The sequence below is a fragment of the Ammospiza caudacuta genome, chromosome 6 (genome assembly GCF_027887145.1).
Source record: "Ammospiza caudacuta isolate bAmmCau1 chromosome 6, bAmmCau1.pri, whole genome shotgun sequence".
Lineage (NCBI taxonomy): Eukaryota > Metazoa > Chordata > Aves > Passeriformes > Passerellidae > Ammospiza > Ammospiza caudacuta.
This window is the reverse complement of record NC_080598.1, coordinates 14460275-14479935: the sequence shown is the minus strand read 5'-3', so window position 1 is coordinate 14479935 and position 19661 is coordinate 14460275. Positions and strand designations below refer to the sequence as shown.

The 19661-nt window shown below is 37.1% G+C and overlaps 1 protein-coding gene across 1 annotated transcript in view; it reads right to left on the bottom strand.

The window, feature by feature from the left end:
• SBF2 (SET binding factor 2) overlaps positions 1–19661 on the bottom strand; it is a 230828-nt gene that overhangs the window by 13661 nt on the left and 197506 nt on the right. Inside the window, exons 28-34 of the mRNA XM_058806404.1 lie at positions 18434–18571; positions 17401–17496; positions 13973–14044; positions 11297–11481; positions 9323–9499; positions 6445–6546; positions 5117–5302 (exon numbers count right to left, since the gene is read on the bottom strand). Coding sequence (XP_058662387.1) covers positions 5117–5302; positions 6445–6546; positions 9323–9499; positions 11297–11481; positions 13973–14044; positions 17401–17496; positions 18434–18571 — 956 coding nt within the window. The remainder of the gene's footprint in view (positions 1–5116; positions 5303–6444; positions 6547–9322; positions 9500–11296; positions 11482–13972; positions 14045–17400; positions 17497–18433; positions 18572–19661) is intronic.

Sequence of the window (19661 nt, the reverse complement as noted above, 5' to 3'; positions counted from 1 at the left end):
TATTTCCACACAGACCAGCTAAATAAAGGGGGAAATAAGTGTTTAGCAAGGAGAAGTTTTCTACTGAACATAAAACAGTGACAGGAAAATCCCTTGAAAGGACCTACAAACACCCACACAGCATTTCAGTCAGAGAATTTGCCGTTATTGTATCTCAATATTATCTTGGGGCTGGGCATTTTAAATGCTCAGTTACTTTAAGACATGTCAGTTCAATATACCTACTCTTATGTAATCCCCATTTTTCCTCTGATACAAATACTACATTCCTGCACTGATTTGTAAGAATAAAAGATGTAAGAATAAGCAATTTTTTTTCTATAATAAATTCGGGACTTCAATTTTATCAACAAATTAAATATTTAGCTCTATTTATAAAAAAGAGGTTTTTTTCCATATCTTCTTTAGTGCATATTTTCTCCTTGTGCTAGGAGAAGTTTTTTTTTAATATACTGTAAGAAGGAGAGGCAACATTCTGCTATTTGACATGAAATATATACAGGGTCTTAACTTCTACTTACAGTCCAACAATTATTTTAATACATGTAAGAGTTACAAGAACAAGCTGCCGATAAAGTTCTGTCATGGCTCTAAATGCTGTGGGTGATTCCATTTCTGAGATTTCTGGATGCAGAAATATTGTAATAACGATAAGTTATGATAATTATAATTTACTTTTAAAGAGAAAACATCTATAAAACATTTCTCTGATAGAGGTAAGCAATGTAGTAATTATTGTTGTCTTATCTCCATAATATATGAACATTTAAAACCTGATTAAACCTGTACAATGCTTCTACCATTATGACTAGAGAAACTCAGCATTCTGGAGTTGTTTTTAAAATTACCATGTTCCTACTGAAGTAGCTCCTAAATGTATTTAATAGTCTTACAGATCTATCAGCTTTCCTTAGATTTCTAATAGATTTTTGCTTTTTAAAATCAATTTTTCCTTAGCATGAATGAGGAATACAGCACTCCCAAGGTCCTGTGCTGGTGATGGCTACGAGGTTTTCCTGCAAACCCTGGAATGCCTGAGCACACCTCCCATGGGAGCAGCACTCACCTCCTCTTACACAGGGTGCTGGGACACAGCTCCTCACTGGCCTTAAAAGATGTCAGCTCTAGAAAATCATCCTGTTTTAATTATGGTTAATAAATTACCAAACAGATTCAGAGGAAAAATAAGAGAAACTTCCTCACTGACATCACTTGCATAAACTCTGTCTCCTTAGAAGCAGGGAAAGCATCTGCCAGATGCTGCTATTGTGAAAGACTGGTTTTGCATTAATAATTCAGCTGACACCTGGAGATATTGGCATAAACAATGACTTTTTATAAGATGATGCAGTTCTAATTTAGGAATCACTGCTTCATTTGTTTTCTCTGGATCTTTAGTTTAACCCCTGATATTTAATGCATGTACTGGCTCTGTGGTAATTTTCTTACTGCACCTAGTATATGGATTGTAAAGGGTAAAAGTACTTTGAAAGGACCAAATGTTTGTTTCCAGTTAATGGGTAATTTTAAAAAACTGATCATAATATATTACACTTCTGGGTCAAGTTGCAGTCCAATTGGATTCTGTAGTTGTGTAACAATTTGCACAGAAACCAATGAAAATTCACAAAAATTTTCAGGTATGGATGTTGATAAAACTTATTTTTTATGATGAATTCATATGAAATTTCAACCAATAATTTGACTTCAAAATCATTTTTCCTAGAAATTACAACCACACTGTTAGAATTTGGTAACTCGATACTATGAGTTAGAAGAGTTATCATTAGAAGGATAATCTAACTCTAGTTCTAGAAAAGTTACTCAGAATTTCCTTCTCCATGGGACTGTAGGTCATTTAGCTTACAGACAAGTCTGTATTATCAATATTGGACTGATTGTGCTTCCCATGCCCTGTCTTGGATGAAGATAACACTGGGCAAAATAATTATAACCCCTTCACAGCCTCATCTTTCCTCAGAAGAAGTTACTGTCTCCTTCAGATGGACAAGCTGAACTGCTTCTAATGGCCTTCTCTACCAAATTTTCCCCAACATTTTGGCTGGGAGCTGCCAAGAAGGCCTGGGCTGAGGGACTGGAGGTGCTCTCTCCTCCAGAGCAGCAGTGAACAGCTCCTGGTGGGCAGCAGGAGGTACCAGTCCAGGGCACACAGCTCAAACCCACAAACACAAAATGCTCTTCTCTCTGGAAAATGAATCTCCTAATAACCTGTGTATTGCCTAAGACAGAGGCAGATAACTGCTGAGTGACTGTGATAATTCACTTGGGGGGAATTTTGGAAGGAATTTGAGATGGGACCTCTGATTTGTTTTTGATGATGGGATTTATTTTTCTTATCTTCTACATAGTCAGGAAGGGTGAATTCAGCTTGCATCTTCACTGCATGGTTCAGAAGGTCACAAGACCCTTAGTTACAAGACCTTTTAAGGAGTTATTGACCAATAAAACACTGCCAACAAGGATATTTATGTTTTTGACCCAATCCTTAAATATTTTGTCTTATGTACCCATGCTACAATGTAAGCTTTCTTAGCCAATCATGCTATGATGCACTAAACAAATTAAATATTTTATTTTTTTCTCTATCTTAAACTCTAAAACTCTAAACTTTTCTTTACTTAGCTTAATGTGTCTCTGCTTTAAACTATAAATCCTCATTCTAGCCCCTAAGTTTGGAAGCCCTTTCCAAGGTCTCAGACCAAATCCTGTGTTTAATTCTAAGCTTTGGCTTCCAGGCTCAAAATTCTGAGAGTTCCTTGCATTTTGGATTCCAACAAGTGGCAGGCACTGAAGCTGCTCCCTGAGGTGAATTACAAAGGTCATGTTCCTGTATTTCCTTGACACATTCACATGTGTGCAGCCTGAGGCAAAACTGCACCTGACAGTTGTGAACAGCAGGGATTTGTCCCACTTTGCATTTCATTCCAACTTCTAAAGGTGGGATGACTATAATCCACTATTCCATGTCCTTAGAACGGCAGATTTTGTTAAACAAATCTTAAAGAAAAACCATGAAGAGAACATGGTCCATTCTATTTCATGGCAATAAATCCAACTCCTTGAATTTAATTTTTAACTTTCTTCTGGATAACCCATTTGTTTCCAAAACCCGTGTCACCTCTGAATGACTTGAGAAGGAAATACTGCATGGGCATGTGAGGATAATTTCCTTGTAATGACAACTTTCTAAGATTTATTACAGTAAAACTGAAGCAAAGTGTTTCCAGGGGCAGAAACAGGATGTAGGCTATGTCTACATTAGCAAGAAATCAGAAGGAACCCAGAGTAGACAAAGAGACTGAAGGAGCTGCTGCTGAGGTCCCTGCAGCCGTACCACACATCTGTGGTTTTACCTGGACTGGATTTAGTCCAGTTGAGTGGATGACTCCACTTTACATTGATTACCCCAATGGTTTTAAGCTAAGTGACAAATCATTGGTGCAACTTCAAATTCTTCCCAAAAAATTGTAGTACATATGCACCAGAACAGCATCAAAACATGGTAAGGGGAGATGCTGGGAGGATTCCAGCTCCAAATTTACACTACTGCTTAAAATCAGAGGTAGGTTTGCTCCATTCTACCAATGGATGGTGTTATCCAATCAGCCAATATAAACTTAGAGAAGACACCTGAAAACAGAGAGAACACTGCACCATGACCAAGACAAATTATTAATTTACATAATTAAGTGAACCACCAGACAGATGGGTTTCAGTATTAGAGCACATGGCAATTTTGTCCTGCTGTAGCCACTGCAACCAAGAACATGGGTTTTTTTCTATTGCAGAAAAGGAGCAGTAACTCTAAGCCTATTGTAAGAAAAAGTGTGACATTTGGGCAGATTAACTTATTTGAACAAAAAATGCAGTACTGATTCTTTTTAGAGAAATCTCCCAATTTCAAATAAAAAAAACAATCCTATGATTACAATCACTGGGAAATGGATGAAACAGAAGATGTGACAAATATTCCTAAAGTTTTCATAAGGGCAGTGCTGTAGCAATCAATGCAAATTCCAAGAATATGATTTATTAACTCCTGAGACAGCAATAATGATGGCTGTTTGTGTTTACCACTGGGACACAAACAAAGCTGGGGATTTTTTCCATAACATGTTTTTCACTCTTCTAAGCTCATTTATTATCAATCTCACACGGATATATCTGAAGATTGCTTTGCATTGGTTTAGCAAAGTATTTAATCTGTGGAGTTTTCTTCAGGTAGCAGAGCAGGATTACTCAAAGACTCTTCTTTCATGCAAGTATTCACTATGAATGTGTGCTCCCAGTGAAAAGGCTGGTGCCTTAACAGTTAATTTTCTGTGATACACAGTCATCCATACATTTTAACACAGGTTAACAATGTCAAGGAAACTTTCAGCTTTTTCTCTGAGGAAAAATAGAGGAGAGGGAAAAGAAGGACACATGTACAAGAGGAACTATGCAAGAACCCCTCTTATATTTGCACACACAATTTCTGAAAAAATTTACATTTAGTGGCTTGAGATGGAGAAAGGGACAGACTTCAGAATTAATCCAAAATGAATATAATCTTCTTAATCTAATTTCTTCCTACACAACACAATTGTTGGTGTTCATCTTCTTCTGAACATGTATTAGACATAAAAATCAGAACCTCCCAGAACCCCTGGTTTATAGCTGTCATTGTTCCCAGAACTGAGGCAGTACAAGGCCTCTTCAAGGCTCATAATCAGGCACAAAAAATTAAAAACTGTCTAGTCCAGGTCCTAGAAATCAGTCCTTTCTTCTTTCTGAGTAAAGGACTCTAAAAGCCACTCATAGCTTAAAAACCTTCTAATTGGAGCCTCTACTTAAACAACCTTAATAGAGAAGTACTCCCAACCATCCCCCTGAGTCTCCTCTATGTATGCCAACAGAGAGAAACTCCAGTTTTATCTGCCCTCTAGACAACCATTCCAGCTCTTCTTGGGGTGAAAGCCATCCACTTTATTAACACCTAGGGAATGATGTTACTAATCTTCTCCCAAACCTGTACCCATAACATCTGAAATACTGGAATACACACACTTCTTCAGGAAACCTTCTTGCAAATGGAAGTTAGAGATTGGCTCACCTGATGCACACAGTCTAAGAACTGTAAGAAAACAGGGGCAAATCCACTCCCCTGGCAGTTGAGGGTGAGATTGCTGCGCTGGCTGAATTTATGGCCAAAGGAGAGCCACTCCTTCTCCACCAGCATCCGGAATCCTTCCAGGGTCCTGTAGAAGGGGTCACTGAGCAACTGCACCAGAGACACCACCTGCACCACAGGACAGGATATTCTGTGTTACCACTGACAGAAACCAGGGGAAACCTTTAGCAGATGAATGCAAGCATTCAGTAACTGTTCATTGTTCAAGAAAACAAAAGCTTTCGTATAAACTCAATTACAAGTATTTTATCATACACATTTTTATGAAACAAACCAAGTATTCCACATGAAAAAGCTTCAATTGCATTGAGACTTTATGGTATCTGTAGAAGTTAAACCTAAGCACCTACAGACTTGAGAGGTGATTAAGATGCTTACTACATTTAAATTATGTTTGAAATAAAAGCCCTTTTATAATAAACATTTAAAAGATAGTATCTACTACCTGAGCAGTAAAAGCATTAAAGAATTGGTCCTGAGGTTGACTTTAGAAGTTCTGCTCCAGCCAACTGCAGTCTGTTTTTATACACAGCATCTCAGGAGATTTTAAAATGCAGCAGAGCCTTCTTGCACTTCCAGGCATGTATCTACCCTCTCTACACTGCATTGTTTGGCAATGATTCCAATAATTATGGTCACACTCTTGTGTGTGCTTGTTTACCTGGTATTATGATGCTGGGTGCACATGAAGGTTTTATTTACTAGAATGATGGATATCTGTGTTTCTCTTCTGAATCATGAAGCAGCAGCATGGACACAATGCATCTATTAAATCAGGCAGAAGATCTTGATTCACCTGATTTATAGTTTGGGATGATCTGCCCTTGCAGCAGGTGTTGGAGGCACTTTGGCACAAATTCAGTTTTCTCCCTGTGTGGTCTCCTAACATTATTTATGGAAATTGAATGGAAGAGAATAAATTTCTCCTGTGTTTAAAATGATAAATGAACAGTTGTGGTAACTTCCAGCTTTCATTCTTACACATGGTCAGGTGCAGGAATGCAGATTTTACATCTAAGCCTTAGAACTGTGAAGACCATCAGGACCTTTGGAATGAACTCATTTTAAGGAACCATGTCATTAAATAAATTGCAAATGAATGCAAGGATTCATGCATTCTGGTTTCTTCTCTGCTGCCACAACACAAATTTATTCATGTCACACCAAATTATCTCTCACTTGTGTAAAAAAGTATTGCCTGGTGTTTTTCCTTAATATTGAACTATTTCAAGGTTTTTATAGCAGCTTACTTGAGCAGTAATATCCCAGCCATCTTCCAAACAAACCATAACAGAAGAACCATTTTCCAGGAGCTCAGAGATGATCACACCCAGTTGCATTATCCTGTGAAGCTATAAAATATCATGAATAAGTAACACACTCTAGATAAATCTTTAGATAATAAACAGAATATTTTCATATTTAAAAATGCATTCCTGGATCCACATATAGCACAGAGAAATACATTGATGCAGCTGATTAGGCAACAATAAAATGCAACAGTCTAAGGACTTCCATCTGAACAACAATAAAACTAAGGGAAGTTCTGAAGATAGGAACTTAAAGTATTAAAGCCAATGAGTACTGTAATAAACTAGCTGTCATAAAAAGGAGAATGGGAACAACACAGTTGACAGATTTACTGGAGAGAAATTCCATCCTGGGTTTAACACTAAAATAATTTCCTGTGAAATATTAAGATTCCATAAAGTCTCTGAGTACTTTGATGGGAGAACCCATGCAGGATATTTACAAGATAATATTACTAATACTCAGTCCCATGGAAGTTGAAAACTAATGAACTGAACAATAATAACAACAACAGAAAAACAGTTTAATAGTTGGGCAGACAGGCTAAAATATATATAAAATGGACACTTTAATGATTTGCACTTCAATATTCATGACACAGTGATGCTAAAATAAGCAGGTTAAAGAAGTTCAGGTGAATCTGGGCAATTTTATCTCACTATGAGACTTCACATCATTATTACTAAAAAGAAAAATCTATATGATGATTTTACCATTTTTGTATACTATGACAGCACTCTTGGTAAACAACATAATATGAAATACATAAAGAATTCAGTGTTTTACAGCAGAGTGAAACTGTTCTTTGTGCAGCACTGAATATAATCCAACCAACAGAAGCAATGGGAAAGATTAAAGTCTGAAAGAAGGAAGAAAACAGTACAGGAAAACAAACAAAAGATGGTAAGAATCATCTAAGATCATTTATGAAAGGAAAAGAAGTTCAAGAAGTACAAAAGGCACAGGAAAGTGAGAAGAAAATTAAATTGAAGAAAAGAAGAGGAAGAAAGAGAAACAGTTTAAACCTAGAAAATTCATCCTTATTCATGGCAGTCTGCTTTCTTCCTCTTAAAAAACTGACGAATATTGCCATGGAAATTGTGATAGAAAAACCTGGACTCCTCTGAGCATTCACATAGCCATTACTCAGAGAAAAACCCCAACCCAAACAGACTAATTTTCCTGCAATTTTCATAAGAAAAGACTGAAAAGAGAACCACTTTTAAGACCAAGCTTGTTTATTCTTCCATGCTTTCTTAGAAGAGAGGCTGTTTCTTCCCATCTTTAACAAGGACACTGATATGCAATCTGGTTTTACAGATTCATTGTTAACAATGCAAACTACTATTTTTATAATTTGTGCTCATAGGGCAGTGTTCAATTTTCCCCTATGCATTCACATTCTTATACAGTCCATATAGTGTTAAAATCTGTAATTTTAAACTTCTATTGCCCAGAAGAGGAAAGCATAACACAATGAAAACATTTCTGAGATGACAGATCTATGTTCTTTCATGGGAATAGTAGAAAATGTGCCAAATCAGTCATAAATTAACTTTATCAGTCATAAATTAGCTTTATCACATAAGTCAGATATGACATGATTTAAACCACAGAAATGTGGTTTAAATATAACAAAGTTAGTGTGTGACAAGATGTCCGAGCCCTCAGCAGCCAAAGCAAGGAATGATCCCCTGAAATATGCCAAAAGAGAGAACTGCACTGTTATCTGCCCTCCATCCCTGGGCTGCTGCAGGGAACAAGTTTATTTCATTAATTCAATGATGAAATTACATTAGAATAATTTATCTACACTTATGAGCTTGCTCAACCACTCTGTGATGGAAAATGCTCACATGCTGAGGAAGTCAAGTCTTTTTCATGCTGTCCCAACTTTTCCCCTTGCTGCAAACCTTGGTGGGCAGCCCCAGCCAGGAGCAGCTCCTGCTCTCAGCCCAGGGAAGAGGCTGAGCCCTCCTTGCAGCACATTCCAACCAGGAGAGCGTTTCCTGATCTGTGATATCTGACAAGTTCCTCACAAGTATTTCCTCCTTAAGAAATCAGCATAATTCTATTCTGCTTTCTGTGATTAACTGCATTTGAGAAAAGTATATTCTGCAGGGATTTCCAAACATAACAAGCAGCTGTTAAAAACCATTCACTGTAATTAAAGTGGTTTTAGATTTACAAAGAGTTGGCTTTCCACATCCTTCTTAATTTGAATCTTGAAAAGTTTGCTCCAGTCTTGCCTTTGTTAGGCTAATATTTATGTAAAGGAATATGAGATAGGGAAATAAAGGTACAGATTCAGAGAGAAGAGGTAACACACATAGGATCCTCTCTTCCCCATATCCCACAACAGATATTTGCTAGTTTTTTAACTTGTGCATATCAAAATCCAGGGTGGGAACACATAGGAAGAGTCAAATATTGGTTTTAAAATCAAAAAGCTCATTTATTATCCCACACTTTCTTTTTTTAATTTTTAAAATATATAAAATAAGAAAAATAATTTAAAACCAAGCCCATGAATTTATATAGATAGAAAACCCAGTCACCTCTCCTTGTGTGTGTGTGTGTGTTCCATGTTATAAAACATAAATTTTGTTACAAAAATGCCATAATATTTGTAAATATTATGATGGCATTAAAATAACAGTAATGTGTAATGCCAGAATAGATAGCATGCAAAGATCTTACAATGAGCAAAGAACAGCTGGTTAGAACACAATAGTCCTCTGTCACAACAGCCTGGAATTTATTTTGTGTGAGCAGCACTGCATATAGATTATCAGAAGTACCTGTCAGATGAATTACCTGTGGGAACCACTCTGACTCCCCAAGAGCTTTGAGGAATGTTGCCTCAGAGTCAGTAGGAATTGTGCTGGGAACACAAGCTCTCATCAGCTTTTTAAAGCTCGCCTTCGTCTGCCGGATGTCACTGAATTCAACAGGAACAAATTCACAATTCAAAGCAAAATCTAGTTTGAACCCCTGTATGAAAAGGACAACAGCAGATGTAATTTAAAAGGGAAGCATATTTTTCACTGACAGACTCCTTAAATCCTAAAGCCTTGCCTGCTTTATTGCCAAGTAATTAATTCCTCATGAAAAATCGGTGTAGTTAAACACCTGCCCAGGATAATAAAAAATACAATAAAAATCCTTGCAAAAGGTACCACAATAAAGCACCCAACTATAACCATAGCAGCAGAATGTACTGCACAGCAGTCATTATTTTCAATAGTAATTAGAATTATTCTAGCAGTAATAGTGGTGAAAAACCAAAGTCCAGTGACAATCTGTTCAGTTCCTTATACACAACATAGTGTACTTTAACATTTTTAAAGCTAATCAACAATAAACAAATAAAAATGAAAATATCTGTATGGATGACATATGAAGAGTGCAGGACACATTTTGGGAGTTCAATAAAGCAGAAAAAAGTAACCCCCACACCCCAAAAGAAGCCCCATAAGTGCAAAGCAGCTGAGTCATCTAAACCATCGCTGGGCACTGAGGGAGTTGCTTGGCTGAGTACCTTGCTCAGCACAGAGCAGCAGCTGGATGGTTTTCCTAGCAGAATTCCTCATGTTTTATTTAACTTACTGCATTCAGCAATAAGAGAGGAGGACTGAATTAAGAGACCAAGTTAGCTGACTGAAAAAAACCTCCACCAAACCCCAATGGATTATGATGAAAAGGATAATATGGAGAAACATTGCTAGGAAAAACAATTCTCATGTATGAAGTATCACTGAAGATGTGCATGCCAAACTTTTGGAGTTTTCTTCAGAAATTGCTTTCATTGAATTAAACTTAGCCTGCAAATAATCTTCATTAAGCTCCTTCATAGAATGCCAATCGAAAATGCAGGAAAGTGAAAGCCTGGTTTTAATTCTGTTTATACTTTGCATGGTTCAAAAATAAATTCAATAACTCAACAATGGCAAGTGGTAATAATGCATGACAAAAGCAAATGAGGAATGTAGCACCATTTCTTTAAAATGTTTATTTCTGTTTGCCTCATCAATTTATTTCATGTGATATTTAGCAGAATAAAGCAGTAGTTTCTGCCACACAGCTGTAGATGCATGACTGAACCCTTCACTTATCATTCATTAAGAAATCAAACAAATAGAAACAGTCATTATTAGTGGAGTATAGTAATTTAATTCTATGTAATTGATGCATTATTCTGCATTATTCAGTATGTCTCCTCCACCTCTTGATAGAAAATAATTTCAGAAAAAAATGAATAGTGATGTGCTTTCCTACTACCAATAATGGGTTTTGGACTTTTTTTATTTCAAAAAATGCAATAATATTTTATGTATGTTCCTATCTTGAGTAAGAAAGTAGAAGAAACAAGGTTTTTAAATCTTTGAATGCAGAGATTAAAAAAAAAATTGGAAAACATTTTCAGAAAACAAGTAAAACTACTAAGAATTAGAGGATACCTCTTTTTCAAACAATTCCATCTAAAACATTAAAATCTATCAAGTAATATGTACAAAACTGTAGACATCATGGTCCTCTTTATGTAATCAAATCAGGACTTCTGGGTTGGCCAATTCTCATCAATTTGGCTTTGTGTGAGTTCAGTGCTACCCACAATATGAAGGTTTCCCTCTCTTTCAATTGCTTCCACAGCTAACAACATTTTATTTCCTTCATAACAGATTTCCATGTTATCTTGCATACCATTTACTGTTTGTAACAACATGAGAATAATTAAACTCAACCAAATAAAAACTACATTAAACATGAAAAAAATTAAATTGTCATTACCCGTAACTGAGATTTTTCTCCAAATATGTAGAGGGCTGCTTGTCTTCTCAGCAGCTGACTTTGCAGAAAGGAGCTGCTGCTGTAGGGAATGGGGTTGTCCTTCCCTGCAAGCCTTGCACCAACATCAATGAATGGAGTCTGAGTGTTGATAAATCGGTTGCTCGAACGAAGACTCGCCCATACACCTTCATAAGGATGAAGAATATTTGAAAAACATTTTGTGTGAGGCACTGGAGATCATATTTACTTACAAAGATGCTTAAATGTGTCACATGCATCCCTCACAGGACATAATTAAGAGCATGTACTGGAAAGAAATCGATTTGTAACAGAAATTGTCAAAACCATCCTGCTGCATGGCTGAACCTCAGACCTCATCTAACTCTGCCTTGTACTGTAGAGAAAAGAGTTGCTGTGATCTCAGTGACACAGTGATAAACCACAATTTGCAGAGAGCCATGTCCATGTAAGTGCATGGAACTGAAATTTCTGGAGGGACAGAAATCAGGAAAGTGCAGAAATCCCAAAGCTGGCAACAACATGAAGTGCAGTGGGATATGCAAGCAGCAATCCTTGGATGGTGTGGCATTCACATCCTCTGAACAGAGAGACAGAATTCTCTCTCTCAGGGCTTTTTCCTGGAGAAGCACAGAGAGAAGAAAAAACAATTCTCATCTCTGCTGGTTGCTCCTGTTGTTTTTGCACATGTAGAATGTGTTAGGAAGATTGTTTACCTGAAGGGAGTTCCTAATTGGATTCTGGTGATGCTTGTTTATATTAATTGGGTCAAAGCTGTGTCCTGGCTGTCTCAAAACAGTCACAGATTTTTCCTTAGTATGTGATATAGTATAGTATAGTATAGTACAGTACAGTATAGTACAGTACAGTATAGTATGTGTCTCTTTGATATAGTATAATGTAATATAATCTATTTTAATAAAGCAATTGTTCAGCATTCTGGATCAATGGAGTCAGGTGCCAATCATTGCATTTTACTACAGACTGGCATCACCCCATCACCCCAGCAGCACTCTGAGTCTGCACAGTGTACACCTGGCTGCTGTGGCTCCATTGGCACTGCCAGGGCAGGAAATTCTGCAGCACACAGCCATGCTCTCATCTCATCATGCTTGAGGAAGTTTTGGTGACTTTAACATAAGAAAGTAGCGATTTTTAATCTGATTTTTAAAATCAGATTGCCAAGGCCTGTTTAGTGCTAGAAGAAAAGACAAGCAGTAAATATTTTTCTGTTTCTCGTACCTCAATTAATAACCAGGATTTTGTGAGATTGTTTTTGTGTGTGCAATGTGAGGCATGTGAAAGGTATTGGATTCTCAGAGTATGAATAGCACTACTTGAAAATCAAATCCCTTAAAGTGCACTAAATTTGGCATCCAAATGGCAGTGTGAAATTCTTTATCCTAATATGCAGTAAATCAGATTACCAGAAGAGACTCTTGTCCATAAATCTGTGAAGCAAGATATCCAAAAGAGGCACCAGAAATACCTCATAGTACTAGAAATTTAGATACTGTAGGACCAACACCCACCCCTCTTCAGGAAAATCCAACAATGTGCATAGTTAACATTTCTTGCACAGAAGAAAAAAGATGCAGATAACATTAAATTCCACTGAGATAGCTCAACCAGCAAAATAATCTTATTCTATTTTTTGGAAGCAGGATTGTGTTTCTATTAAAAAATAATTCTGTACAGTAACTCTCAACAGGGACCTGTCTGTACAGCTTAGCTTGTCTGCCTGTCTGGCTGCTACCCTGAGATGTGAGATGAACTGCAGCAACTGAGAGTGGCTGGCAGGGAGTTCTGGGCAGTAACACCTCTCAAAAGCTCCCACTTCACAGCCAGCCACTTCTATAAACACCTCAAGCAGTAAAGGAGGGTGTTTAGTACAAACTTTTATTCCATGTCTCAGCCATTACACATGAAATAATAGAGACTTTAGCAGGCAGAAATCACAGCAAACACTTAGTAAGAGAAAGAAGTTCTCATTCATTTGGTATGAAAAATTTCCAACACAAACTGCTGTCCCCAAAGATGAGGAGTACAAAAATACACAGCGACACTTTGGAGCATTTCACAAATGCACTCATCATCAGCACTTGTGGCACATCAAAAGCAACAAAACTGGCTACAAATACATGCAGATGAACATGTTTGCCAGCATGGACAGCAGTGATTAAAAGGCACAATTATGTTTCTACTGTACTTTTGCGTAGTACTTTATTTTTGTTAGCAGTAGCTTATGTATTACTGTATTATTATGACTTTCTGATTTGACAGTAATCCATCTTCCCCTGTTCATTAACATTAATAATAACTATGGAAAGAACGTCATTGACTAGATAAGTGTTTCTTAGCTATTTTTTAAAGCAGTAAGAATACTAAACTCTTTTCCAGAACTGATTTTTAGCTGTTTAAAATTTTCACACAGAAAGTTTTCTGCATATCACTCTGTGTTACATCACAGTCACTGTGCACACTTTAAATGGGCAAAAACCTCCAAAACATAACAAATCCACAACACTGAGCTAAAACCCTCAAAATTTTGTTAGTGCAGAAACAAAGCTTTCTGTCAGTATCATTTTAGAATGAATTAAGACATAGCAGCAGCAGATGGTAGAAAAGAATGGGCTTTCAGGACACAGAATACAGTACCTTGGTGGACTCTTTCCTTAGTTGCTGATTTGGAATTGGAATGAGTGAAACATTTATCTCTGTGCCCAAGCACTGGCAGATAACAGTAAAGACAGAAGGAGGAGGAATGGAATGCACATTGCAGCGAAACACATTGCAGGAGAGAAGAAAAGGGTTACTTATTAATTTCCAAAGATCTAGGATATATTGCATTTCTTTATAGTACATGATTTATCAGACAGCACAAATCTCAGGCATCACAAGACAAAACATCAATCAAGCCACAAAACCAATATAAAATGGGAAGAAGGTATCCATTCATCAAACAGGAATCATTTCCATTGTCATTGCAATAGCTTCAGACACATTGCAAAGCCACCATGTGTTTTTACATAATTGTAATACCAAAGGAAATGTAATGATTAAATCATTCTACTGAATAATTTATTGAAAGTTTCTATCCAGCTGAAAGTTAATTTAATTAAAAATCCCAACATCAATGCCTGTTACAAAGAGCTGGTTTCGTCTAGGGACATTAAATGTAGAATTTGATGGACTTCGAAATTAAAACAGAATGCAAGATATTAGTTCTGTACACCTACAAACATTTTTAAAAGCTTGTGTACAAGTATAGAATTTAGAAAACATGTAATAACTACAACAGAAAGAGATCTTCTCTCCTCTTGCAAAAATCATCATTTTCTATGGGAGCCTTATGTGTTTATCAGTGCATTTATCTTTGGCTCAAAACACACATCAACAAAATTGAGTCCTTTTAATACAAATATTCTATTAAATCATACTCAAAATGTTAATGTTTCTTGCTTTGGAAATAGTTCTCTAAAATTTGGAAATAATTCTCTAAAAAGCTTTTAATGATAAATATGATAAATAACCTATTTCTCCAATAGTGGCAAAACATAGTGAGGAAACTTTTTATTCTGCTAAATGACACAGCAATGTCAGGTAAGAAGTGCTGCTCTGAAGAACCAATTTATACTTACAAAGGAAGGAAGAGGAAAAGCTCTAAGTTTGGTGTGAACTTACAGCTCTCATGAAAGTATCAACCAAGAAAAGGTCAAAGAATGAAAATATATTATGAAAAATAAGTATTTGACCAAATATTTCAGATCAAAACCAACTTGACTGAGCTTTGGGCAGATGCTTTGTGACAATGTTCCAGATAAAGTAAAAAAATCACACTTGACACAGACACAAATATTCAGAACAACTGATGAGTGTTCAGAACAATGATGGTTTTAAAAAATTAGAAATACTGTTCATGCACTGGAACATACATTCTAACTTATATTTCAAAATTATATGTACTACAAATACATTGTCTGGCACAAAAAAATAGAAAATGTAATTTTCTACTGGTGTATCATAGCTGAACCTGGCTTTTGAGCCTTGGTATGTGTGATAATAAACTCAAGGAAAGAAAAGAGTGGTCCAGAATCCAAACCACAAAACCACTGCTATTGTATCTTGCACAGTGCATAATCCATAGCTGCTTGCTGCTTCACATGTGAAATATATCTAGCTGAGAACAAGTACGAGGAACTTTGTGATAATGGATTTGAGAAAAATTTTAGAGATTTTATACGCTCTGTGTATTTTTGAATTTCTTTTAGAAGAATTGTGTCAGCTACTCTAAACCTCCCAGTGTTTACTTCTCTGCAGGGAGATATTCCCTTTCCCTGTTCCCTCTTCCCCTGTCAACTTCTCACCTTCCCCAGGCTCCCACTGTACTTGTCAAACATTCTCATGGTTCTGCCAAGTCCTCCTGTGTCTGCTGAACTGTGAGCAGACACCTTTCAGACACACAAGGCAGGTGTGGCAGAGATCCAGCAAGACACCAGATAACTTCCCTGCCCTCCTCCTGATTACTGCTGAAATCCAGCCAAGGGACTCCACTGTCCAACAAAACACCATGGCTGTGACCTCATTGTGCCTTCAGGCTCCTTTTTTCTTCTTTGAGTAGCAACAAACTCATCCCATCACACTTAGCACGAGCTCTAATCCTAGAAACCAGCAGCAGTTATTTCAGTAACCCCTTTATCTTCAAAGGACAATTTCCACCCAGCACCCAGAGAGCTTTCCCTGGCTTATCTGCAGCCCTTCCCTGCCCCTCAGCACCCTGGGCTGCACAAGGGGATGGGGCAGGAGCAAAGCTCTGCTGGCAGCACTGCCAGGGCTGCAGGGCTCAGCCAGGCTGGGCACAGCCCCATTCATTCACCCCACTGCCTCCTGCCCTGCTCAGCCACAGCACAGGAACAGCACAGAGAGCACAGAACATAAAACTCTCACATAAAAAATATGCATTGACTGTGATTAATGAAAATGCACAGAATTCCTGTGATTCACGAAAATCCCCCAGTCTTTGGTGATCCCCATGTCCTCTCCTGCCCCTCCTCTCTTCCCTTCTGCTACAACTCTCACATCACTTCCCTACACATCCCTGAGCATTTTCCTTCCTCCATCCCTCTCTGTTATTCCTTCCTTCATTTCCATAATCCATCCCACCTCTTCTGGATTTTTTTTCTCTACAAAATATTTTCATCCTTCCCCATATGAGCTGTAGGTCTTGCATCCCACAAGAAAATTTAGGTTGCAATGAACCTTAGCCGATCAATGTAAACCTAACTAATTTCAGATGCTAAAAGTATCAAAAGAGAAGAAAAACAGCATTTAGATTCTCAGAAATAGCTGTTGAAGGAGCCTTCATGGCTGAAAGGTAATAAATCAAATATAAAATGCTCTCTTTTATGGAATAGATTCATCCCTATTTTAACAAACCTACATTTAAGAAATTGTTGCACTAATTTATGTACATGTTGCACATAAAAAAAAAATCACAACTTCATTAGACTAAATGTGTAGAAGTAGATGGAATCCCCTTAACAGAAAGAAATGTTCTTGTAGAAATGGCACTGATGAGCCCCTGTATCTAGGAATAACTATTTCCAAAAAATGCACTGTATCTCCCTACCTACTACACGTGGCCACATAAGTCCCTACTACTTAGAGTAAAATTGTTCACAGATTATTTGTAATGTTGGAAAGCATCAGCAAAGCTTCAGACACATATTGGAATGATTTGTAATTGCAGATTCTAAAGTCTATAGAATTCTTATATAAAGACATGCATTTTCAGGCCATACATAGACAAATTAAAAATATGGATGAATCCCAAATTATTTAGAAATATAATCCCTATCTGACTGCTTAATTTTTCACTAATTCCAACACGAAACCAACTTCATTTCAATGCATAAGTAAAGGATTTGAACAGAAATTAGATAATATTGTGGACTGAGGCCAATCTAATTTCTGTTTTGCTGTTTCACAGAGCACCGAATCAATAAAGAGTATAATTATTTTTATTTCATTAACAGTTTTCATCATTTATTACTTCAAAGAATAGACTTTGAGCTAGTCTTACTAACCTCCTCGAGAAAAGCTATTGGATAGATTTACATCCAAATGTCCTGGCACTACCTGCTTAAACACAGTGGACATTCTTGAAGCCCTCGTTTCAGTGCCTAAAGTCAGCCAAAAAAAGAATAGAAGATTAAAAAAAGCTACAGTGTTAACCAGACTAATACTTAATATGACTGATTAAATGCCCTTTTTCACCCAATACAGCTGATTCTTGCCAATTTTGTACTTTAGATTTAGTTTTTAACACAAATGTGTACATTGGCAACAGTATGAAGGTGTTAGATACAGCTAAGCAATCAACATATTTTACAACAAATGAAGCAAAGCACACACGCTTTGGGATGGTGTTACTTTACAAGAAAAGCCACTGTTTGGCAGTATTAGGGCAATTACAACTGAGTGAGACAAGACAGACACAATTTCAAGTCACATAGTCTTTCCTGACATGTTGGGGTTATCCTCTCCTAAACCTCACTAGGTTTCATCATAAAATAACTGAAATAAAACATGGATTAATTTCCTCATGGCTTCACCTAGGCATAACTCAAATAGTGTCTTTTGAACTAATTTTCACTGCAAAAAGAGCTCTATTTGGGAATTACATTAGTAGAAACCCATTATGAGTATGTAAAGCATAAAGAGGCCTCTATGCCTTCCATTGCTGCTGCAGCTAAACAATGTAATCTGTTCTGATCTTGCAACCTCATACTTACTCATTATACAAAACAGCAGATTTTGCCTCACTAGATGAAATAAAGGAGATTTTGCATCCTTTTAAATTTGGTAGTCTTTTATTCAATATGCAGTTTATACTTCATTAGTTATAAAATAATTTACTGCCAGATTAATATTGAAAGTATTTCAGGAAAGATTACAAACACCCTTTACACAGAGAAAACGTATTCACTGAAACTAAGAGTGAACAGGCTACCTGGAAAGCCTAACAATATAGAAACTACAGAATTCCTATGAACTATCACTAAATCAGAGAGAAGTCTCAGCTGAGGCAGAGAAAAGCACGGTACAGAGGAGTTTTACCTGGAGACAGAGCAATGGTGGGGCTGACAGTGAGGGTGTTACTGCCATTCCTTTTGCAGTGGACGGATATCACATTCAGCAAGGCTTGCAGGTATTTCTCCTGCTCTATACTGCTTGAAGATTCTAGAGAAGTGGGGCCTAGAGTCACAAGAAGAATGGAATGCATTAAAACAGAAAAATGCAATTTGTAAATACACAGAATAAAAGGCTTACTGTGTAAAGCAGAGCATTGGAAATGTCCTGGTTTGTCTGTCAAAGGTTCAAAAAGCCTCTCCTTTGATGACAAGCTGTTCATCACCTGCCTGCACAGCAGGATCCAGCAGTGTTCTCCTGCATTCCACACAAAGCTGAACTTCTGAAACTTTCACCTCATGGGCACTGCTTAAAACATTCATCACTAGCCATAACATCAGCACAAACTGAGCAAAGATCATGCAGATTTTCCTTCAGTCTCCAAACAAAAAGTAACATTTCTAAGGTTGTGCTGCTTGTCAGCAAAATGTGCAGAGAACAGATAGAATTATTTCTTTAATAAAAGTAAGTCAAAACCACACTCAATCAGTTCTTTCTCATTCTAGAAAAGGTTACTTACCTGTACTTGGAGGTTCCTTAGGATACTGTGCCCATTAAAAAAGTTAAGAAACCATTAACAAAACACAGAACCCTCAAAAATAAGGAAAACAAATAATGCCAACCATTGTGGGATCCCAAAAACCTTCAAAAAAGAGAAAAACAAATAATCCCAACCATTGTGGGATCCCAACCATAAACTCCACCCATTGTGTCCAGGTGCAAGGACCTAAGGAAAGGAGATGAAGCTCAGGTCCTGGGCCATAGCATGATGACAAAATGGTGTTCAGTGCTGATGAGTCAGTTTGGCTTTTTTTCAAATACCAAACAAAATTTTTGAAATTCCAGTTTATTGCAGCCATCTTTGGACTTAGTGTGGGGCAAAAGTTTCACAGCTGCTTAAACCAGGACTTGGTGTCTTGCTCACAAGAGCCAACATTTGGAATAAGAGACAGAGTCAAAGAACTTGATTGAGCACATTTTGACAAAACACAATGGTAATTTGTAAATAGTTTTCTCCAATGATCATCCAATCAGATTCTCTGCTGGAGACTAATAGACAGCTAGGTAATTAGCTGGATGTGGCAAAAGAAATTTCAAGATAGAAATTAGTATCTGAATTGAAAGTACAATTAGGAAGTGATGATGTTTCCTTCAG